The sequence below is a fragment of the Muscardinus avellanarius genome, assembly GCF_963383645.1.
Source record: "Muscardinus avellanarius genome assembly, chromosome: X".
NCBI lineage: Eukaryota > Metazoa > Chordata > Mammalia > Rodentia > Gliridae > Muscardinus > Muscardinus avellanarius.
This window is the reverse complement of record NC_137792.1, coordinates 97,884,687-97,909,884: the sequence shown is the minus strand read 5'-3', so window position 1 is coordinate 97,909,884 and position 25,198 is coordinate 97,884,687. Positions and strand designations below refer to the sequence as shown.

Below are 25,198 nucleotides of genomic sequence, written 5' to 3'. Positions count from 1 at the left end.
AGTAGACATGAAGAGAAAATCTTTCTACTAAAGGATTTTTATGGCTCTTTTTTCTTTAAGGGAAAGGCATTGCTTCTATTAGATACAAGGCAATGACCTTTCACTTCCAGGGAAAAGCTAATAATCAGTAGACTGCAAAAGTAAGCCCCCTCAATTAATTTTTTTTGTGGGTTTGGGGCTGGAACTCAGCAGCATTCAACCTCTGAGCTACACTCCCTGCCCTATTTTTTATTCTTTACTTTGAAACAGGGTTTTGCTGAGTTGCAAAGGGTCTCACTAAGTAGATGAGGCTGTCTGCGAACCATGTTCCTCCTGTCTCAGCCTCCCACATGCTGGGATTACAAGAATGCGCCACCATGCCCGGGTTCAATTAAATTTCACTTACATTTTCTTCTTTTTCTTTCAGTTCTATCCAAGTATGAAACTCAGATTACTATTTTCACTGACTACCTAGAAGAATTTCCAGATTCAGATGAGCTGGTATGGATCCTGGGGAAGCAGCATTTCCTTAAAACAGGTACATTTTGGCAATATTTATCTGTGAAAGATCAGCTATGGGCACCCGAGTTTAAGGTTCTGTCCTTTGTTCCTTCTCAAATTGAAAGAGCATTGCCCGATAAATGTTAATGTTGCTCTGAGGCAGATTTGTCATGTAGTAAATGGAATATTTAGCCTCAGACCCCTTTCTGGCTGCACATTCCCCTTCCAAGCCCCTGAGAAACTCTAGAAATGTGCTCACAGGGTTCCTTAAAGAGAACCCCTCCAAATTCTAGAAGCCTTTGATTTTAAAAACATGTCCCCCTCCTGGCATCACTAACCAGTGTCTAATTTTTGGTGACTGGAGTTCACATTTCTCATTCCTTTGAACTTCTTGTCCTTCTAGATTCTTGTCCAACCACCCAGCAACTACTAACCAGCCATGACTTTCAGGAATAATATCAGACATGAAAAATCATATGTTATAGATCTATTTCTGACTATACCACTGGCTTGGTTTATACTAATTTTGTATATAACTTCTAGCCACTTCAGTTAGATGAAAAGGAGGCTTGAATTTTTCTTCCTTACCATAACATTCTTATAGGCTGGGGAAAATCTTTTAATCTAAAACTGCTAACAACTCAGTACCCAGACACAGCCAGAGTTTGGAAAGAGGCAGCTCTGAAATTTGTATCTTTTTGAGAAGAGATTCTCTTCTATGACCCTTAGCATGGGGTAAGGAACAAGATAAAAACTGATCAAAAGGCAGGAATAGAAGTTAGGCACTGCCCTTTCTCCTGAGCCTGGCCTTATTATTTTGATTGAGTGAAGAGTGGAGAGAGCCTGGAGCTAGCAATTAGGAAATCTGGTGTATTCAAACTCCTCACTCAGGTAAGTCACCTTTTCTTTCTGCATCTTAACTTCCTTCCTCCATACTTAAAATGAGTTTGGAGAGGACCTCTTCTAGTTCTGCTTTCCTTGACAACAGGAATCCTCAGGTTGCCAAATAGGCCCATATTCAAATACAGAGTTAGGAAATGCCTTTCAAAATGAAAGTATTGCTAAAACATCCTTGAGCTTCCTAGCTCAAAGCCAAGCTAGAAGGTATAGGTACTGCTGAGGCAGAAGTGAGTGTGTCAACATTGGAGAGAACAGGCACATAATATCAACCAATATTTGGTATAGGCTTGAGGTATATCAGACACCATCTAAGCACTTTTTCTGTATTACCCTGTTGAATATTCACTACTCAATGATCATTATTCTACCTGTTTTATGGTTGAGGATACTGAAGCCCAGAAAGATTAAGTAACGAAGCCACACAACTGATAAGTAGCAGAATCAGGATTAAAATCCAGACAAAATATGAATCCAGAAACCTTACTATTAACCATTTTACATCTGATTCCTCAGATGTGCTAGGCACTAGGGGTATAAAGGGGTAGGGAATCCAGAGAGATCAATTTTTTGATTTGCTCAAAGGAGAAGATAAAATACACACTATTGGTAAATATTTAACCCCTCCACTTTTTTTTTTTGCAGTATTGGGAATTGAACCAAGAGATGTTCTACCTCTGAGCTATATCCCCAGCATGTTTTATTGTTTTCATTTTGATATAGGTTTTGGCTAAGTTGCCCAAATTGGTTTCAGAGCCCCAAGTAGCTGAGATAACAGGTGTACACCACATCCAGATTGGCTCTTTTCTTCTTTTAAAGTTCAATGACTATATAACTTCTGTACAGAATACAAATATGGATGTGCTTTTGAAAAGAGGGAGAGAAATGACTAAAAAGGACAGAACCACATCTAAGTAAAGGTGGAAACAAGGAAGCCATCTATATTTGTGGCCATCAAAGTGAACTTAAAAATCCAAAAAAGCATGTTTTGAAAATAGACACAGAAAGATATATTATACATTCACTTAGATTGCAAATGCCAATTGTAGTAGGTACTATGGATACATTTTTGCACACTTATTGCTCAGAAGAAACATTTCATTTTTAGTTAAATGTATATACTTGCACAGTCATACACACATGCAGACACAAACACACAAACCATTCATTCTAGATAATAGAGAGTGGACACTGATGAAAGAGCCAATAACAGTTATCATTATTCAGGCTGGGGATGATTAATTTATGATTGGGTTATCTAGGATCCTTGATATTCCTTTTCTTTTGGCCATGACTCCAGTAAAATTACCTACTAGGGCCATGGAACTCAATGAGAAGACGGGAACCACCAAATAGCATTAGACAGATCAGTAGAGTAGCTCTGGATGAAACAGAGGTGAGGTGAAATATCAAAATTATTTGTCTAAAATGAGATTGGATCTAATGTGACTTATCCTAAGCCTTTTATAATGGAATTGGTTGGTTATTTGGAATTAAATTTTCTACTGGCTTAGTAATCTAATGAAGACATTTTAGATGAGATAGGGTGATTTAATTTTAATTTCACATTTAATTACAGAAAAATCTAAGCTGTTGTCTGACATAAGTGCTCGTCTATGGTTTACATACAGAAGGAAATTTTCACCAATTGGTAGGTATACCATTTGTTGTATTATGCTTTCTTCCTTCTATCTAGCTATCACTATGGCAAAGACTTTGATTTAGGGGAATAGGAAAGGCTTATCCTACTCAATACAAAAGTTCTATCACAAAAATACCTCAGCATATATGGCCCGATGTTGCTGATATGTTATGCCCATCTACTTTTGACCCTACCTCCAAGTGTTCAGACACCTGACGGCATTACTTGTTTTACTTTTGAGAATAAGAAAAAAAGTCAAATAAGGTTTTAATTTAGGTAATAGTTATTAAATTACAGTCCACTACTTTGTGGAACTACTTGATTGTTAAAGACAAATTATGCCTTGGAAGAAAAAAATAATTGCTTCATTTTTTGCTTATGAAACCAAAGTACCTTGACATTGGGAGATTAATTATAATAGACTTCCTTAGAACTAATTCTAGTTTGTTCCCAGCTTTCATCTAGTTCAACAAGCTAATGGATACACTCAGTCTAGGTAGGATTTATAAATTGTTTGCAAATAGGGTGGCCACTTCCTAGTATCATAGCCCTGTAGAAAAAAGGGTCTACAAATGGTGAGAGCTACTCTTCTAAGAATAACTCTATCTGACCAATTTTGATGCAGGACTGAACCTTGGAATTGGAGTGAAATTAGCCTTTCTGTAAAGGGCCCAAAAGAGACCCCACATAGGCATTTTCTCTGCTCTTCACAGAAAGTACCCCAAGCAGTAAAACAAAAGAACAATCTTTAGCACCCAGTGGTTCTAAACTGTTAACTTTCTCTGAGCAAGGAGTTCTTTGCAAGGCTGGAAAACATTTCCAATTCATCTCTGACAACATTTTGGCAATAGGCGCTCTCTTCTTTATGTGTGCCTCATTGCACCTTTCCCACACTAATCTGTCTTGTAATTCCAGCATTAGCAAGAGCCAAAGGACTTCCCTTCCAGTTCACAAATTGGCTCGCTATTCTCCATCTTGCTATAGCAACTCTCCTTCAATCCCCACAACAAAAGGAAAGAGGTGATCAGCTTGGCCCATTTGTTTTACAAGGTTGATGACCCCCTTTAAAATTAGTCCTCTGAGATCATGCCTGTAGCATATTTTCCCACTTCCATGTTGGGAAAGGAAAACAATAAAAGCAAAATATCTCCTCTGCCATCCAAGCTATCTGATTTCATAGGTCCCTTGAAAAAGAATATTAATAGAGCTCACCCTGGCCATATACATGAGTTTCTTCACATCAAGTGTTCTTAAAATGGAACCTATTATCTTATTTAATTTACTAACTGGTTTTGTACCTTTTAAAGATGTGTTATATTTCAGCCGGGTGTGGTGGCGCACGCTTGTAATCCCCGTGCTTGGGAGGCTGAGACAGGAGGATCGCACGGGTTCGAAGCCAGCCTCAGCTACTTAGTGAGGTTCTCAGCAACTTAGTGAGACCCTGTTTCCAAATAAAATATAAAAAAGGTCTGGGAGTATAGCCCAGAGGTAGAAAGCCTCTGGGTTCCACCCCCAGTACCACCAAAAAATAAAAAAATAAAAAAATTAAAGATGTGTTATATTTCTAATTTATTCATGGTATTTTATATAATGACTATTATCATAATGTCAAATATTTTTATCATCCTGTGTAGATTCTAGAACACACAGATATTCTTCCATTTAATTCTTACAATATCCACTGATAATAGGCAGAGTATTTCTATCATCCCTGAGACTTGGGTTATGTAGCTAGAGACTGGTCATCTGGTACCTAACCTAGGGCCCTTTTCTTCATTTTACATGGTCCCTCTTGTTCAGAATAATATATATATATATATATATATATATATATATATATATATATATATACAGCTTTATGTATTTATTTGTTTATTGTGGTGCTAGGGATTAAACCCAGGGGCATTCAATCAATCTCCATGCTACACCCTCAGCCTGATATTTTATTCTTTATTTTGAAACAGGGCCTCACTAATTTGCAGAGGGTCTCACTAAGTACCTGAGACTGGTTACAAACCTGGATCCTCCTGTCTCAGCCTTCCAAGTACTGGGATAACAAGCATGCACTACCACACCCAGATTATTTTAATTTTATTTTTTGAAATATAGTCTCACTAAGTTGCCGAGGATCTTAACTAAATTACTGAGACTGGCCTCAAACCTGTAATCCTCCTATCTCAGCCTCTCAAGAACTGGGGTTACAGTTGTGGGCCATCACACACTGCTCTTAATATATATTTAGAACAATTAAAATATTTTCAAATCTCTTTACAATTTTGATGACTATCTTTTATAGTATTTGTTCTTTAACTAAGGTAAGACTGACTTCCCTGAGAAGTTCAAGGCATGTACATGAACTGTGAACAGCAAGATTTGATCTTGCAAGGGATGATATGGAATGGAATAAGCATTGGTAGCCATACATGTCAATTATCTATCAAAATTATATGTATACCTAGAAGTCTCCAAGCAGAAAACCCAAGGGGCAGGTTTAGTTCCTTTATTTGTCTTTGGCTATAGAACCTGTTTTGGTTGATTCAGGATCATCTTTGCATGTTACAATATTATACTCAAACCCTGTTGGATCTCTTCTCCCTTCTCAGAGTATAAGTATTTACCTATGTGCTGATGTCTCAGGACAGGGCAATTTAAGAGACCCATAACTATGTCCATTTTTCTTACAGGAGGAACGGGCCCTTCATCAGATGCTGGCTGGGGGTGCATGCTGCGCTGTGGACAAATGATGCTGGCTCAAGCCCTTATCTGTAGACACTTGGGAAGGGGTGAGTTACATTCACTCTATACACCGCTTAAGAGGCTCTGGCAGCATCTCCTGCTGTTGGCTTAGCACTGATGCTGAGCTTTAGGAATGCTCAGTAACAAAGCTATAGACCCTAAAATGCTCTTTATAAAGCTCTGGTGGTGGATCTGAGAAGTCAACAAATTCCTCATAAGAAGGAAGCAGCTGTAATTTCCCTGTGACTCACTGAGCCAGAGAGTTATTTTCCTGGGACAGAATTGAACATTGATGCAGGTGTGTCATTTAGAGTTTCCATCTTTGCTATTGTTTGAGCAAGTCCTTAAAATGCCAGATAACAAAGGGAACAGGAAGAAGGGTGTGGTGATATGTCTGTTTTTTGACCTCATTTAAATTACCCGTCTGGTGAAGGATGTTAGAGACCTAAAGGAAGTGCCTAATGAGGGAACTGGTGCTGTTTGGGTTTTGGTTCACCAAGGCTCTCCATTTGTTGATGAAGGAATCCTTACATTAACTCTCTAGGGAGCTTGCTTCATTAATTAAGAACCTTCCGTTAATCATTGGAACTCTCAAGACTTGCTTTCTTTAAGACACATGTGTGCTTCCCTATGGGCATCTGGATGGTGACCTTGGCTGGATGCCCGTTCAGGCACTTGGGGAACAGAGAGTGAAAAGACACTGTGGATACAATTGGGCTGCTAAACTCATTGGCTATGGCTACCTGAGGAGGCTGTTATTTCCCTACTGTGCAAACTCACAGATCCTGTTACAGTTTTTAGAGAGGATAAGAGAAGGGCTGGGAATGTTTTGGGGTCTAGGATGCTTTAGGGTTTAGGATACCCTGTGTTTGTTTTCCCTGGGGAATGTTATAATTCCTATTTTACAAATGAGGAACCTGAAGTTCTTGGAAATGATATGATTTGCCTGGGATCAAACAGCAGGGAAGCACAGTTGTGGGGATAGAATACAGATCTTCTGACTCCATGACCAATGATTTCTGTACTATACATATTCTTGGTATAGATCCATTCTTACTATTTAATTTTTTTCTGACTTAAAAAGATTTCAAGATGATATTTCTGGAAGTAAATTCTAAGAGTGGGAACAAATTAGAAAAAAAGCCCATAGTCAGCAGTCTCAATAATTTCAGTATAAGAGCAAGGAGCAAGATGAACTTGGAAATAAATATTACAGTTAAGGTGATTTTTAAAAAATGGTGCATTATAATTATACATCTTGATAAAGTTCAGCGTGTAGAAGCATACATGCACAAAGTGCTCATAAGCCCTCCCACAGTTTCCATCCTATTCTCTCCCCCTCCCTCCTTCCTGTGTTCAGCACAGTGACTGACTTTGATAAGCTTGTGTATGAACATCTTGTCCATCTTCCTCATTTAGGTCACCTTCTTTACTCAACTAAGGTTTCTCTGCGTTTGTCTGGAATTCCTCCTATGTCTCATTTTCTCCCTAGCTTCTGTATATTTTTTTACTTTTTGTGACTGACTAATCTCACTTAGCATAATGTTCTCCAGTTCCATTCATCTCCCTGCAAATGACATAATTTTGTTCTTCTTATGGCTGAGTAAAATTCCATTGTATATATATCCCATAGTTTTTTAATCCATTCATCTGTTGATGGACATCTTGGCTGGTTCCATAGTTTGGCAATTGTGAATTCTGTGGCTATGAACATAGATACACATGCATTAGTTTGGTAGTTTGGTTTCCATTCTTTTGGGTAGATACCCAGAAGGGGCATTGCTGGATCATATGGTAGGTTCATTCCTATTCTTCTGAGGATTTTCTAAACTGTGTTTCAAAGTGACTGCACTAATTTACAATACCACCAACAATGTTTTAGAGTTCCCTCTTCTCTACACCCTCATCAGTATTTGTTCTTGTTTGTGTTTTATTTTTTTATTTTTATTTATTTATTTTTTTGGTTGTACTGGGATTTCTGGAAGCCCTTCTACCTCCAGACTACATTCCCAGACCTATTTTTATATTTTTATTTGGAAACAGGGTCTCTTAAGCCAGAGCAAGTGGCTGGCTTTGAACCTGTGCGATCCTCCTGTCTCCGCCTCCCAAGCAAGGGGATTAGAAACCCGGCTTTTTTTTTTTTGGTGGTAGTGGGGGTGGAACCCAGAGGCTTTCTACATCCAGGCTATACTCCCAGACCTTTTTTTCTATTTTATTTGGAAACAGGGTCTCACTAAGTTGCTGAAAGCCTCACTAAGTAGCTGAGGCTGGCTTCGAACCCGTGCGATCCTCCTGTCTCAGCCTCCCAAGCGCAGGGATTACAAGCATGCACCACCACACCCGGCTAATTGTTGTTGTTTGTGTTTTGAATGATTGCCATTCTAATTGGGGTTAGGTGAAATCTCTGGGTAGTTTTGATTTGCATCTCTCTGATTGCCAATAATATTGAACATTTTTCATGCATTTTTTGGCCATTTGAATTTCTTTTGTGAAGTGTCTCTTTACTTCACTTGCCCATTTTTAATTCGGTTATTTGCTTTTATGATGGTAAGTTTTTTTATTTTTCTGTATATTCTAGTCTTCTATCAGAGGAATAGTTGTCAAAACCTTTTCCCATTCTGTCTGCTCTCTGTTGAGGTACTTTATAGTTTCCTTTGCTATATAGAACTTCTTCAGTTTAATTCAATCTCATGTATTGATCCTCTTAATTTCATGTGTTTTAGGGGTCTTGTTGAGAAAGTTTTTATGCATGCCTATGTGTTGAAATGTTGGACCTATGCCCTCTTCAAGGATTTGCAAGGACACTGTTCTAATTTCAAGGTCTTTGATTCATTTTGAATGGACTCTTGTGCAGGGTGATAAAATGGGGCTTATGTCCATTTTTCTGCATATGGATAACCAGTTTTTCCAACATCATTTGTTGAAGAGGCTATTTTTGTTCTAGTGTATGTTTTTTTACCTCTTTGTAAAAAATTAATTGGCTGTAATTAGGTGGATTTGTTTCTGAGTCTTCCATTTTGCTCTATTGGTCTGTATGTCCATTTTGTGCCAATACCATGATGCTTTTATCACAATGACTTTGTATTATAGTTTTAAATTGGGTATTATATAAGAACTACTGCATAGTTCTTATTGCTGAGAACTGTTTTGGCTATTCTGGGTTTTTTGTTGTTCCAAATGAACTTAAGGGGCCGGCAACGGAGCCTGCCGTGAGACAAGGCCGCTACTGGGGCCTCCGAGGCCGGGATCGGAGCCTGCCAAGGGGTTAGGCCGATTCCGGGGCCAGCGGCCAGCATTGGAGCCTGCCGTGAGGCAAGGCCGGTGCTGGAACCTCCGAGCCCGGGATAAGAGCCTACGGAGGGGTTAGGCCGGTGCTGGGGCCAATGGCTGGCATTGGAGCCTGCCGTGAGGCAAGGCCGCTACTGGGGCCTCCGAGGCCGGGATTGAAGCCTGTTGAGGAGTTAGGCCAATGCCGGGGCCAGCGAGGAAGGGATAGGAGACTGCCATGAGGCAAGTCCAGTGCTGGGGCTTCCGAGGCCCGGGATCGGAGCCTGCCGAGAGGTGTTAGGCCGGTGCCGGGGCCAGTGAGACCAGAATCGGGGCCTCCCATGAGGTAAGGCCACTGCTTGAGCCAGCGAGGTCTGGATCAGTCCACCGGGTAGCCAGGCCCCTACTGGGGCTGTCAAGAGTGGATCGGTACTTGCAACGCAGCATGCACAGAGAAATATCACAGAAAATAAAAATCAGATGCTTCCCCTAATCAGCAAAAACTAGGAGGAAAGGGGCAACAGGAAGAGGTCAAGCTATAGAAAGGGCCCTATAGTGAAGCAATTAAGATGACCAATCAGAGGGTATGGAATAGGGGAGGATGGAGCCTCTTTAAAATGCAGGAGGTACATAAACAAATGTATCAAAGTTAATCACCAAACAAGCATGGGATCGAGGGAGGGGGAGGGAATGGGATGGGGGCTGGATGAGGGCTAATTGGATGATGTGTGCTTGTATATCCTCTCAAGTCTTGTATTCCAATGTGATATATGATTACAATGCACCAATAAAAAATAAATAAATTTTAAAAATGAACTTAAGGACTGATTTTTCTGTATCTTAGTATTTTAATGGGTATTACATTGAATATGTAGATCACTTTTGGAAGAATGGCAATTTTCATATTTATTCTGCCTATCCAAGAGCATGAGAGGTCTTTCTATATTCTAAGATCTTCAGTTTCTTTTTACAGCGTTTTATAATTTTTTTTCTTGCAGAGGTCTTTTACCTGCTTGGTTAGATTTATTTCTAATTTTGTATTATTTTGGAGGATATTGTGAGTGGAAATGTTTTCTGGGTTTCTTTTTCAGTGAATTTATGGTTAGCATGCAGAAACTCTTCTGATTTTTTAAGATTTACTTTGTATCCAGACACTTTGATGAATTTGTTAATCAGATCCAAAGCCTTTTGTTAGAGTTTATTGGGTCTTAGAGTTTATTGGGTCTTCATATCATCTACATATAGAAATATTTTCAGGTTTTCTTTTCCTATTTGTACTTTTTTATTTCCTTCTCTTGCCTTATTGCTCTGGCTAGAGTTTCAAGTGAATTTGTAATTTTATAAAGAAGTCTTTTGGTTTGTTTTCTACTTAGTCACTTTAAAATTGAAATGGGCTTTTTACTTCACACTGCCATCAGTAAATCTTTAATGTTACCTAGCTGTTTGCTAATAAGTATTTTCCCAGACCTATAGATAATAAAAAAAAGTTGGATGTGGTTTACCTTCTGAAGGATGTGCAAGCATCCTATATATAACAGTGATTATGTAGCATTTTATGCAGATGCTATCAGTAAGTTATGAGTGGCCTCTATATGATTTAGGGGACTGTGTGTAGATTAAAGATGGAATCCCTACATCTATAATGAGTTTGGATTTAGTCTTAAGGAAACCTTGGACACCTGAAAGCAAAAATATTTCATTTTCCAAAATAAAAGTGGACTTTTAAAAAGGTGATGTGCATGCATATTTTTAAAGCTGCATTAGCTATGAACTGCATACCTTTCCCTATAAACTGTTGTATATCAGAATAGCACTTCTCCCCCATGAGAACCTGTTGGCAGTGCTGCCAGAACATAAAGACAAAAGCTATTGCTGTGTGTGGTGATGAGACACTGTGGCATCTGGATTATATATAAATATGGATGCCAGGTTTGTATTGACCTCCCATTCAGAGTAGTTGCCCAGACAGGCCTTTGTGAACACTGCTTTTATGTAACATCTGTGTGCTCCAGCCCTTGAGTTAAGTCAGTTCCTTGGTTGACTTCTTATTTGTCTTTTACTTTATACCTACTGAGTCTTTGAAAGTAATCAATTTCCAGATGTCTTTATCATCTAACTGAAAGATACTTAGGAACGTCCCAACTCAATCCTTCTTGCCTTCTAGATGTAGAACCTCTCTTTCTTCCTCATTTGTAGTTACAATGAGAGTGCTGAGAGACAATAAGCAGTTAAAACTGATTTCAACCTTTTTTTTCCTTCAAAAGACTGGAACTGGGAGAAACAAAAAGAACAACCCAAAGAATACCAGCGGATTCTACAGTGTTTCTTAGATAGAAAAGACTGTTGCTATTCTATTCATCAAATGGGTAAGATCATACATCAATAGTTTAAATGCAACATGTATATTTGATCTTTTTCTTCCCCTGCCTTATGTGTGGCTCCACTAAGTCTATCTTCTTAATTATTAATGCAAAAATAGAATAGGAGTTTGTGGCTCATTGGAAGATATTTTTCTAATGTGTTATTTTTTTTTCCACATGGAAACAGCACAAATGGGTGTAGGAGAAGGGAAATCAATTGGCGAATGGTTTGGACCAAATACAGTGGCACAGGTGTTAAAGTAAGTAAAGAGTCTGGTTTCTGCCTATTCTACTGTCTCCTATACTTCCCTCCCCAACCAACTAAACCTCCCAAGTACTAGTATTCTTGCAAGTATTATATTTGTACTTCTCCCAGGTATTCTTGCAATCCCACTAAGCCATTCCTCCCACTAAGCCATCAAATATCCACACCATTTTGCTCAGTTCTTTGAAATGCACAAGTGTGGACCTCTGTCTTGGTATAACAGAGTTGTATTTACTGTCCCAGTATATGCAACTATACCCTAGGATTCATTTAGTATCTCAACCTACAGATTGATGTTCATGTGCTTGGGAGCCATCTGCCTGAGGGCCTTTTGAAGTGAAAAGGTTCTTACTAAGTGGTGGAGGCTTGTGCAGTTTAAGCAAGAAATGAACTGCCCCTGCATAATATATAAAACTCCATTCACTATTCATTCAGCATTTAATGGGTGCCTTCAATGTGCTAAGTTCTGGTTGTACAGAAATAAACTAAACACAGTCCTTGTCTCAATGAGTTTACCACCTTTTGGAGGAGACACCCGTAAGGAAGTCTTTGAATCAGTTGGTTATCTCTTAGCAGACAGCCCAGCATGGTACTTTTGCAGTTATCCTGTTAAATCCCGCAATGCACTTCTTACCATAAAAGGTGAGGTAGAGAAGTCAAGAGCAACTTTTTGGAAGTAAATGGGGTAAGTGGCAACAGAACCTACACCTGCAGGTCACCTCACCTTACCTGTTCTTCTTCTCTTTCCTGATAACCAGTCACTGAATAAAAGTGCCATGAGGAGAGTGATTAGATTTGTCTTGTTCAGTTTGTAACACTAACACACATAAAGCTTCCAGGAACATATAAATTCTTGATCCATGAATGAAAATGGCAGCCAGGATCTATGACCAGGCTTAGGGAGCAGAACATTGAAAGCATCAGGTCTTCTTTGATGTTGGATACTTCAGTTCCTGTGCCTTATAGCAGGATCTATTCTATGTAAAGTACAGAAGAGGCCCTGTTTCAATTATTAGCAAATAATCCATTATTAATAATTTAACAAAAATTAATCCATCTTTATTAAATAATAAGCTAGAATGCTTTGAAAATATGCATGCAAAGGGAGCAGTTTGGATTTCTTGGGGTCTCAAGGAAAATTTATATGTTAGCTTTACTCCTTGCTGACAGGGCAGCCTCCTTGAGACTGCTTTCTTGCTTTAGTCAAGAGGGCCTTTTGGGCATCATTGACTCTTCTGAGCAAGGACCTGGCAGTATTTCAGGACCAGCTCTAGGAACCCAGGGCAGAAAGTATTAAAGATTAGAATAATAGTGGCTTAAACAGTTATTTTTTCTTCAATGACACTCCTCAGAATTTTCTTCTTTCTTCTTAAGCTTGAGGTTCCCAACAATAAACAAATGGAAACACATTTTTCTAAAAAGTTAAGTGGGCTTTGATTCATTACAATTGTTATCAACAGTACAGAGCCAGGTGTGGTGGTGCACGCTTGTAATCCCAGCGCCTGGGAGACTGAGACAGGAGGATCTCACAGGTTCAAAACCAGCCTCAGCTACTTAATGAGGCTCTCAGCAACTTAGTGAGACCCTGTTTCCAAATAAAGTATAAAATAGGTCTGGGAGTATAGCCCGGAGGTAGAAAAGCACCTGGGTTCCACCCCTTCCCCAGTACTACCAAAAATAAAAATATAAAATAAAACAAAATAGAGCTGGTACCACAAACAAATAAAAAATAAAATAAAAACAGTACAGTCACACCTTGACTTATAACAGAGTTATTGCTTGATAAACCTGTTATAAATAAAATATAAGTCAAAAATAAGTTGAATACATCTAACCGATTTAACATTGTAGCTTAGCAACAGTCTATTGTAGAGTATTGATCATTTTCCCTCATGATCCTGTGGCTGATGGAGCTGCAGCTCCCTGCTGCTGCCCAGCATTGAAAAAGTATTAGATAGTAGATCTCTAGCCCAGGGAAAGATCCAAATTCAAAATTAGAATTACAGCTGGGTGTTGTGGCACCATGCTTGTAATCCCAGTGCTTAGGAGGTTGAGACAGGAGGATCACAGATTTATGACCAGCCAGTGAGATCCTGTTTCAAAATAAAAGAATAAAATAGTGCTGAGGGTGTAGCTCAGAGTTTGAATGCTCCTAGGTTCAATCCCCATTACTACAAAAACATCGGAGTACAGTTTCTACTGTACATGTATTGCTTTTGTACCATATTAATTTAAAAATTGTTAAGTCAAGCCATACTGAGTTGAGGACCAGCTCATATCATTATTATTATTATTAGAGGAAGAGATAATGCATTAGAATGAGTCAAATAAAAGTATAAGGTGCCAGGCGTGGTGGCGCACGCTTGTAATCCCTGCGCCTGGGAGGCAGAGACAGGAGGATTGCGCAGGTTCGAAGCCAGCCGCGCTGGCTTAGGAGACTCTGTTTCCAGAAATAAAAAAAAAGTATAAAATAGGTCTGGGAGTGTAGCCCCGAGGTAGAAGGGCTTCCAGGAACTCTAGGACCACACACACACACACACACACACACACACACACACACACACACACATACAAAGTATAAGGTAATTAACCTATTCCTGGGAGCTACTTAGGTAGAAAGAATGTTTTTTTTTCTTTTGTCCAGTGAGAGACTGGGATCTACAGACATATCCCAGAAGTAACCAGGTTAAGCCTGTCTTCCCTTAAACTTTCAAAGGAAGAAGAAAGTTAAGGAGAAATTAGAAGGATACTTTGCTTGAACCTCAGATAATTTCTTCTTTAAAACAGTTTCCTGTTTTTTTTTAAAAAAAGTACATGATGTCCTTACATCATGTACTTTAGCTACTGACCCGTAAGGCCCCACACCGAGTTATCTGTGGCATAAATCTCCTTGAAAGGCATCTCAGAGAAGCTGGGGAAGGAAATATGAGTGCATTACTCTCTCCTTTCTCCTTTTTGTCTCTATATTCCTGGGGTTCATTCTCTCTTTCTCTTTCTTTGGGGTTCATTTTAGATATAATTTATGCTCTCCATACACATTTTAGTGTTTAAGATAGAACCCAGGAGCTCACAACATGCTAAGCAAGGCACTCTACCACTGAGTCACACCCCTAGCCCCAAATATATAATTTTAATGACAGTTTGTTTTTGTGGTACTAGGAATTAAACCCAGGGACACTTTATGTTCGAGCCCACCCCAGACTTTTTTTTTTTTTTAAAAAAAAACAGTGTCACTAAATTACTGAAGGTCTCGTTAAGTTGCTGAAGCTGACCGTCAACCTGCAATCCTCCTTTCTCAGCCTCTGAAGTACTGGGATTACAGGTTATGTCATCATGCTTGGTTTTATTTTCATTTTTTCTTAAAAAAGAAGAAAAATAAATATTTTAGGATATCCTTTATTTAAGGAAACAAGACCTCTCAGAACTTGGCGATCAGAGGCATGGGTAACATTTCCTTTGGCCCAGGAGGAGTACAGGTATATTTTTTGTGAAGTTTATTTTTTTCATGTTATGAAGCAGAGAATTTTTAGAGGTTTAGATATAGTGATGGTGTGGCATTCTCAAGGTCTCAAGACATGGAATGTCTCAGAATTCTGTCAAAGGAGCCAGAGCTAACCTGAACACCAGCTTCTCTATGGCTCAGCATTTAGAGACACCAGGAACACGAGCATAAATGGTATTGCTTCTGACATATTTCCATCTTATCTGATTATGACTTCTTTATATGTTGCTTTGCAGAAAACTTGCTTTATTTGATGAGTGGAATTCCCTGGCTGTTTATGTTTCAATGGACAACACGGTGGTCATTGAAGATATAAGTGAGCCTTCAGCCCATTTACTTTCCTGATTTGATGGGTGATGACTTCCTTCCTCACCATTCAGATATATAGGGCTCAAAGAGTCTCTCTGATATGTTCCATCAAGGCATGGGGACCTAGGGGAATATAGAGCTCTGCTTCTCTTCCCTTTCAGTTTTCCAAAAAGGGACAAAACCATTAGAATATCTTTGCTTTCCCTCAAAGAAGCACTACTCTCCTTCTCTGTGGGAAGTATATATAACCTCTTAAACCCTCTGTATATGGCTCATGGAGTCACATCCTTGTTCAGACCTCTACTACCTGCCATAAGGGTTAGAGAAACCTGAATACAAAGTCCCTGTCTCAAAAGCCCTTGCAGACTGGTTGAGAAATGAGATTCTCTCAATAAGCCCAGAATACCTGTTGGAAACTAAGCAACTGCTCACTGGACAGCATGAAGAGATGATGCTGAAGTAAGGGCTAGGCTTCCTATGAGAAGTGGAGCCAACAGGGCCCTGGTAGCAGAGGGGGAGGGCCTTCTAAGTAGGGTGGGCAGCAAGGGAGATCCCTCTTGGTTTTGCCTTTGGAGTATTCCTGAGGCTAGATACTTCTTACTAGCTCTACTTCTTTCTATTTCTAGAAAAAATGTGCTGTGTCCTTCCCTTGAGTGTGGAAACAGCTGGCAAAAGCACCCCAGATCCTCTGACTGCTTCAAATCAGAGTAAAGGCATCTCTGCCTTCTGCCCAGCCTGGAAACCCCTGCTGCTCATTGTGCCCCTTCGGCTGGGCATAAACCAAATCAATCCTGTGTATGTAGACGCATTCAAAGTAAGTTGTTCCTTTTCCTGAGCCCATTGCTGCCTGCCCATCACACTGCCATATCCGCACAGAGATCCGTGAGCAGCAGTCCACAAGTGAGTTGAGAATCTTGCATTCTCTTTCCCTCCAGGAGTGTTTTAAGATGCCACAGTCTTTAGGGGCATTAGGAGGAAAACCAAATAACGCCTATTATTTCATAGGATTCTTAGGTAAGAAAGGATGAATTGCAAGTAAGTCACCATGGGCTAAGGGAGGGTGTGGGATGAAGGTATGCATGGGAGACCAGGCAGTTCCAGTGAGTGGGTCCCTGTCTTGCCCAAGGATAATATGGCTCCTTCTGCCTCCAGCCTGATCTACAAAAGGTAACACTGCCATGTGTCTGATGGAAATCAAGTCTCTTTTCAGTACCTCTACTTCCTTTGCTCTTGAAAATATGGTTTCCATATTTGCCCACTGGAAGCCTTGCTCCAGAATATCTCTTTCTTTCCTGCCTGTGAGGCCAGAGCAGTGGGTTTTCAGTCCTTTGGCTTTGCTGATTTTCTTCCTACTGTAGCTAAGTTTAGGAACATCCTCTGGCTTCCCAGGCCCTCATGACTGGGCTTGCTGGCTTAATGTCTAGAGCCATGGCAGGGTGAATATTAGAGAAGGCAAGGATATAAGTCTTTCCCAGTAGTAGTGGCTGAGCCTTAAAACTACTAACCTTCTAACATGGAGCCTAACAATCAGCACATCATTCCCTACATAGGTCAGCTCCTCTGAAAAGCAAGCCATCTTACTTATTAGCTGTGACCAAAGATATTTAAAGGTCTTGGCACACAGGGTCAGCTAACCTAGTGCTTCTCTTACTTCAGTGTACAAACCCTGAGAATCTATTTAAATTCAGACTCACTGGGTCTGAGGTGGGGCCTTAGAATTACTTTTCTAACTAGGTGGTGCTGATGGTGTTCATCCATGAACCATGCATTGAGTACAAAGGGCCCAGACACCTGGTTAGTGCTGTAGAATATGTGCAAGGGAATGATGCAGCCAGGGAAATTTAACACAGGACTCCTCTGACAGGAATGGAATGGTTAAAGAATGAGCCTCCAGTAGGGTTTGAACAAGCTTATTGCAGGGAATATGCAGAGGACAGTGTGGAAGTGGTCTGGGTCATTCTACCTAGCCTATCTCTGTGGAAATTCATGGAGGTGAGGTGGGATGGCAACAGACATAACGTGGATCACACACCACTCCCGACTTGCTAGCTGTGTGCCTGCAGGAAAAGGCTATCAACCTTTTCAGTCTCAGGTTCCTCTTGTGCAGAAAAAGCTAATGCCTAATTCATCCTTAGGTCATTTCACATTAAAGTGGTCCTCAGAGAGTCAGGCATATAGTATGCATTTAGAAAAAGGTGGCTCCACTCCACTACTATCCTTTTCAGCTCTTTCTTCCTGTCTTTGGAATGGGGAGTTTTGTATAGCTGCCTCTGCTCTCTCTAATACTGCCATCTGCTGGTAGATTCAAAGAACTGCAGTATAGTGGAAAGTCTGGAGCCCGTGGTGGCTTTTCTTTTTCTAGGTACAAAACCCAGTATTTACAGTGATGGACATTCAATTTCTTCTGTTCCTAAGCTTTTGGGTTCCTTTCAAAGAAAACAGTGAAAAAATATGCAGTTGGCCCTCCATATTCGTGGGTTCCACACCTGTGGATTTGAGCAAACATAAATTGAAAATCTTTGGGAAGAAATTGTGATTGTACTGAGCATGTACAGACTTTTTTCATGCTTACCACAACACTTCTATAGAGACTGTGTAGTGCAATGAAAATTAAGAAAGGCTATTTCCTCAAGGTCACCCAGCTAGAAAGCATTGTAGAGCCAGGATTCCATCCTAGTTAGATCATCCCTGCTTACTACACTCAATTGCTTCCCTAGAGCTCTCCTGCACAGTGGAAGACTTGGAGAAGCTCTAAGTGTGGGAGACTATAGTAAGACTGGGACCCTGGCTACAGGTTTTGCCTACTAAGAGAGAAGGAGATGTTTGTTTCCTGCACTTGGGTATAGGTTGCAACCCCGAGGTCCACAGCAACTGGGCTAACATTGTCTCTGCAGATATCTGACTAGCTTGCCTTCTTGTTTCTCAGTAGAGACCTTTGTTCAGTAACCACATCATTTCTAGGATTTTTTAAATCTTCTTTATATCTTATAAGCACTTTTAGAAGAGAAAGCTGTAAAGTGTCTGCTCTCTCTCTCTCTCTCTCTCTCTCTCTCTCTCTCTCTCTCTCTCATGCATACACACACAGACATCACCCATGGAAAAAAGTTCTGGAGAAAGTCAGAAAGCTGTTATTATTCCCCAGTACTTGAAATACTATGGTAATGGACAACTTGGTTCTTGACTCCAGTTTGACTTTCCATTTTCTTATCTGTGCTTCTTTTTCTCTTACTTTTCTTTTTTTTTCTTCTTCTTTCTCTTACTTTTCTATAGTCTTACATAGGCTTTTTATAAGCATCTTGGTTGTTGCTTTTTTGTGTGATCCAAGGCTATTTATTTTTATTTTTTGGTACTGGGTTTGAACTCAAGGGCATTCTAACCTCCAGGATATACCTCTAGCCCTTTTTATTTTTTTATTTTGAAATGGAGTCTTGCAAGTTGCTGAACATCTCACTGAGTTGCTGAGACTGGCCTTGAATTTGTATTTCTCTTGTCTTTGCCTCCCGAGTACTGGGATTACAGGTTGGGCCACTGTGCCCAGCTTCAAGGCTACTTTGATACCACTGGATCACAAGAGTAAATTCTATTTACTCTTAACTGTGTATTTGTAGGATACTCCTTTTTATGAAGTGAGATACTTCTATGATCACCTTGTATCAGTATTGTTTTGCATTTATTTCATAGAAGTGAAATCTTCTCATTCTTATAATACCCCATAAGATAATTCAAACAGGCCAAATGACCCCAGTTGAAAAACAAGAAAATCAGAATAAAGAATGAATGAAGTAGTTTGTCTGTGATTTCTGATACAGAAATGTTAACTTTCTGTATCAGTTTCAGACATTAAATGCACATTTTAATCAAATATCAGATGAACATTCTTCGCTAACAGAGGCACATAGATGTGTCCTCCTGCATGCCATTCTCTTAATTGAGGACAAAGAGATCCGCATGGGTCTCAGGCCTGGTGCCCCTTTATGTACTTTTGCCTCCTTGCCATGCAGCCAATGAGCCTTAGAGGAAGTCTCAGAGTTTGAATATCAGGTCCAAACAGACATTTTATTATTCCTAGCTCCTTCCAGGTCATTTGGAGTCTAGGCTTTTTCAATTGAACGAAGGATGGCTTTTCTCTTAGTTGATAAGTTCAGTCATCTCCACATGAGTTTTCCCAGAGAGGTGCATCTGTATAGATATTGATGTGGCAAAGACAGCACTTTCTGGAAGGAATTTACTAAATTGCTAACAATGACTATCCTGTTATCTAATCAAGACCATGAGTCAGCTTGCTGCATCTCCTCTTCAGCAGAGTTAGCAATTCCCCTTCCATCTGGGTAGCATGTCTTTTTGAGGTCAAGGCCTATTCCCTATCCAGAGGTACTGTATGAGCATAGGTCTGCAAACCAATGGTCGAGAGTGAGATGCTTTCCAACAGTAAAAGAGGCAAAAAAAAAAAAGCTCCCTAAAGGCACCAGGGCTTACAGCCCTGTGACTCTACTATCACCTCTTTGCTACTGCTGCTCACAGAGCCTGCCATGTCATCTGTGGTCTCTCATTCCCACCTTTTCCCAAACATGTTACTTTCCATTTTGGGACTTGGACATTGAGGAGCTGTAAATGTGAGGGCAAATGGCTTCTTTTGAGCATGCGCACGATGGCTTCAGGCTTTCTGTCATCCCATTTTCATTGTCACCAAGGAAGGGATTAGGAGAAGTGGGGGCTCTTCTCAAGGATAGGAATGGGGCCAGGGCCATCAGTTCTTCCAAAGGTAAGCAAGTCTCTTCAAAACAGGTGATGAGCTAATCTTCTTGGACCCTCACACAACCCAGACCTTTGTCGACACTGAAGAGAATGGAACGGTTGATGATCAGACTTTCCATTGCCTGCAGTCCCCACAGCGGATGAACATCTTGAACTTGGATCCTTCTGTAGCATTGGTGGGTATCTGACAGTTGGGTGGGCCAGGAGAGAGAGTGTCACACTGTTACAGATTGGTTCCTTGGGAGCTATCCAAGTTGTTAGGTAACATGGTGAGGGTATGTTTGCTCACTGCCCGCATAAGAAGCAGTGTAATGCAGCAAGAAAAAAATCGGCTCTAGAGCCAAACTATTCAAATGAGAATCCAGACTCTGCCACTTACTAGCTGTAGACTTAGGGGTAGTCTCTTAACTTTGCTGAGCCTTGATCTTCTCATCTCCAAGTGAGGAAAACAATAGTTCCTTCTTACAATATTGTATGAGGTACAGTATGTTTAAGGCCAGGTACATTGTAACTATTCCACAAATGTTATTGTCAGTATTGTCATCTTTCCCTCTTTTCCCTAAAATTATTGCCATATGAGCACAAAGAATAAGGTAGGACATGGTGAAGGAGGGATAAGGAGCTAAGTCTCCCTGAAAGGACTATGCCTGTTTCTTGATGCACACAATCCAGGCAGTTGCAGGATTTCCTTCAAAGTGTGATTACTGTCAGCACACATTGAAGGAGCATCTCTGTGTGAAGTATAGTCAGTGTTTGAGAGGCCTATCTGCCCAACTATCTGAGCACCAGTAACAAAGAGCTGTCAAAGTTGTCTTCTTGTTGTAGATAATTTTTCACTGTTATGAGGTGGCTCTGAGAGCAAGGAGACTACTGCTTTGCTCTATTCTAGTAGATAATTTCTTGAAGGTCAAGTCTCCCTTATTAAGTGTTGCCTCCAGCTAAATTGACTTTTGTTTGCTAGTGTAATTGAATATTCTTTATAGATGTGTATATTTATGTACCAAATGTAATACAGTTAACCACATGCCTCGGAGACCCATTTTCAAGTTAAAATATTTCAGAGCATGAGGAAAGAGGGAAAGGAACAGAACAGAAAGTCAGAGAAGCAGAAATACAGAGAGTGAGAGGGTAAGTAAATGCCAATGTGTGTGTCTAAGTGAGGCAATGAACTAGAAACAGGCTCAGCCAATCTTCTTCTACTGCTGGGAAAATACAAAGAGAGCAGTCCACCTCCTAATTCTAGGCCAACATGTTCATCTTACAATGCAAACGGTAATTCTAAGTTGTGTTATTTTATTTCCCTCCAAGGGTTTTTTCTGCAAAGAAGAAAAAGACTTTGATAACTGGTGTAGCCTTGTTCAGAAGGTAAAGTTTGTATGTTTTTCTTGGTCTTAAAAAATGAAAAGTTACTCAATCTGATTCTTTCTTAAGATTGTTTTTCATAGTAACACAAACCTAAACTGATATGATTTTATTGAAAAAGAAAGAATATATCAGATGTGAGGATCTGTGCATAAGTTTGGGGAAAACCAAAGACAATGTATTGTTTCAAACATGCTTAGTATGTCAGGTGAGCAATAGTGATGAAACTTAATGTTTCATTTCATTAAATCCCTGAGTTGAATGAGGTAGTCAACAAATATTCTACTTTAAAACAGTAGATATATAGTAACCTAAAAATAAAAAGGAACCTAAAATGTAGCTCATAATGTATAGCCCTAAATTCTTCCTTACTCTGTTCATAACACTTAGATGGTTAAACACTAAGAACTTTTCCATTTTTTTGGTGTACTGGGGGTGGAACCCAGGGACTTTTCTACCTCTGGGCTACACTTCCAGACCTGTTTTATACTTTATTTGGAAACAGGGTCTTACTAAGTTGCTGAGAGCCTCACTAAGTAGCTAAGGCTGGCTTTGAACCTGTGCGATCCTCCTGTCTCAGCCTCCCAAGCGCGGGGATTAAAAGCATGTGTCACCACGCCCGGCTGAACTTTTCTATTTTTAATGGTCCATTTGCAGTTTAATATATTTCACTGTGGTTCAGAGGGTTTTTCTATTAATTATCTTATTTATATAAAATATAGACATGCTTCCCTTTAAAGGAGTCAAATGTTGCAGAAATCCATGTAACGTTATTCTTTCTTTTGGGTATCTTGTGTTAAAAGGAATCATTTTACTGGCTCACTGACTTTTGTATCTGTCTCCCTCACTGGCAGCCTCCAGTGCACCCAAATAGATGGAAAATACTGATAAATAATTGTTGAAAGACTTAAGGGAGATAGACCATAGGAGGTCATTTAAAGAGCCAAGTGGGGAATCAGGAGACACAAAGTATTCCTGTCAGCAAAGTCAAAAGTTGGGAGAGATGGGAGCCCAGAGCCTTTGTAAGCATAAGGAGGGAAGATTTTTTTCCTCACCTGTATATGAATAATTAGCACTAATATCCCTAACTGAATTTGAAACCCCAAGAAATATTTTGCTGACCATAATAGAAAATTGTATTTATTATTTATTTATTTTTGTGGTGCTGGGAACGTAACCCAAGGGCATTCTACCTCCAAGATACACCACCAGCCCTTTTATGTATTACTTAGAAACAGGGTCTCACTAAGTTCCTGGCAGCCTCACTAAGTTGCTGAGGATGGTCATGAACCTGTAACCCTCCTATCTCAGCTTCCCAAGTAGGGAGATTTCAGAGAATTATTTTTATAATTTTTTTTGCGGGTCTGGGGATGGAACACCGGGATATTTGACCTCCAAGCTATACCCCCTGCCCTTTTTATTCTTTATTTTGAAACATGGTCTCACTAAGTTGTGGAGGGCCTCACCAAGTAGCTGAGGCTGTTTGCGAACCACGATCCTCTGGTCTCAGCCTCCCAAATACTGGGATTGCAAGCGTGTGCCACCATGCCCGGCTTCAGAGAAAAATTTTTTAAAAGGTGATACTTACATTTCATCTGAGTGTGGTGGTTCATGCCTGTAATCCCAGTACTTGGGCGGCTGAGACAGGAGGATTACAGGTTTGAGGCCAACCTCAAAACCTTAGCAAGGCCCTCAGAAACTTAGCGCGACCTTCTTTCAAAACAAAATTAGGGCTGGAGGTATAGCTCAGAGGTAGAATGCTCCTGGGTTTGATCCCTAGCAACACACACACACACACACACACACACACACACACACACACACTTAGTATACACTCATCTGTGTTACCTTCATTTCAGAATGCAACAAAACTGTACTGGATATAATTTTATGATAAGACTATCCCATTTAAATGAGGACATATAGCTGGGTATGGTGGCTCATGCCTGCAATACCAGTACTTGGGAAGCTGAGACAGAGGGATTGAAGGTTCAAAGCTAGCCCCAGCAACTTAGCAAGACCCTATTTTGAAATAAAATAGGGCTAAAGATATAGCTCAGAGAGATAATGGGTTCGATCCTTTGTAGCAAATAAATAATAAAATAAAATAATTAGTACATATTTCTTAAATGTTGCACATCAATGGAACCATGCCAATATATACCAGTATACCTTTGGGGCATATTTATGTTGATTAAATGACATTTCTGTGGAACCAATACTTCAGAAATACCTCATTCCTGAATTTAGCTGGGCAACTGGCATAGTACCCAAGCCTCATGATAGAGTGTGGGCAATGGGTATAGGGCTTTATTAGCTCCACACTCCAGTGTCCTTCCTGCTGGTCAACAGGAGCTAGAAGACAGCTGGACTCTTCAAATGGTACAAGCATAGGATGAGTATATTTGCTGGGCCTTTTTTCCTACCTGACCACCACCTGGCTACTCTCTAAGGGTTTGGGGTCATAGACTCCCAATTAAACAGAAATGTAGTGACTATGTACTACATTTAGTTACTGTATTTATAGATGTCTCTGTGTCTTGCCAGGAAATTCTAAAGGAGAATTTAAGGATGTTTGAATTAGTTCAGAAACATCCATCGCACTGGCCTCCTTTTGTACCTCCAGCCAAGCCAGAAGTGACAACCACTGGTGCAGGTAAGCTGTTGTTCACAGGCTTTAGGCCAACAGAGCCACATGTAGCAATTGTTTAATGAGACTGAAGCAACTGTGTCACAATCTCAAATAAGAGGCCATGGTTGGTTCAGAAGGTACCTCCAAGGACTTGCAGAGCCTCAGCCATTTCACTGTAATCAGGCCTATGCAATAAGTTTGTTTATTTTGAGTCTTTATAGAGACTAGGACTTGGCAATAGTCCTAACTGTAAGTCTCCACCAGACACACCTTTCTTTATTAAAATGATTTTTAAAAATGCATAGTCATATCAAGCATTGTGGCATATGCCTGTAATCCTGGTACTTGGGAGGCTAAGGCAGGAGGACTGTAAGTTCAAAGCCAGCCTCAACAACTTAGCAAGACCCAGTTTCAAAATATTTTTTTTACAAAGGTTGGTGGTGGAGCTCAGAGGTTGAAGGCCCCTGGGTTCAGTCCCCAGTAAAACACACACACACACACACACACACACACACACACACACACACACTGTATACCACACACACATGCATAGTTATAGTGAATGAGTAATGTATTGATTGACTACATCAACCCAACTACCAAATTTTCACCCTTTCTCATTTCTGTATTCTGATAGAATTCATTGACTCTACTGAACAACTGGAGGACTTTGACCTGGAGGAAGACTTTGAGATTCTTAGCGTGTAGAATAGTGGGAACTCAACTTGGAGGTCTGTCTTCCAACTGGCACCACAAGAACATGAACTCATTACATAAAACTTTTGTAGTCAGCAAGTGCCTGGTATGCCAGCAGCATACAAACTCAATAGCAATCATGACTGAGCCAATTATCATTTCTCAGAAAAAGAAAATCAAAAACAAAAAACAAATGACAACAACCCTTCCCCATAAAGAAATAGAAAATCATGGAGTCTAGAAAGATTAGGAGGAATCTATTGCTTCCCAGCTTGTCTTACATGGCTACAGCAAA

The 25,198-nt window shown here is 40.1% G+C and overlaps 1 protein-coding gene across 2 annotated transcripts; it reads left to right on the top strand.

Annotated features, from left to right (window-relative positions):
* Positions 1–408: 408 nt before the first annotated feature.
* Positions 409–24,915, top strand: ATG4A (autophagy related 4A cysteine peptidase; the record flags this gene model as incomplete). Of its 2 annotated transcripts, XM_080718417.1 has the most annotated exons (11): positions 409–517; positions 5,704–5,802; positions 11,287–11,388; positions 11,570–11,642; positions 15,386–15,465; positions 16,085–16,272; positions 16,394–16,472; positions 20,244–20,389; positions 21,522–21,578; positions 24,123–24,231; positions 24,845–24,915. In XM_080718417.1, 10 exons carry the CDS (start codon positions 5,742–5,744, stop codon positions 24,913–24,915), a joined length of 966 nt encoding a protein of 321 aa, XP_080574543.1. The 2 variants fall into 2 exon arrangements, with proteins under 2 accessions (XP_080574543.1, XP_080574542.1); XM_080718416.1 differs by lacking the exons at positions 409–517; positions 16,394–16,472 and having other exon boundaries at positions 5,742–5,802; positions 16,085–16,165.
* Between the last annotated feature and the right edge of the window lie 283 nt (positions 24,916–25,198).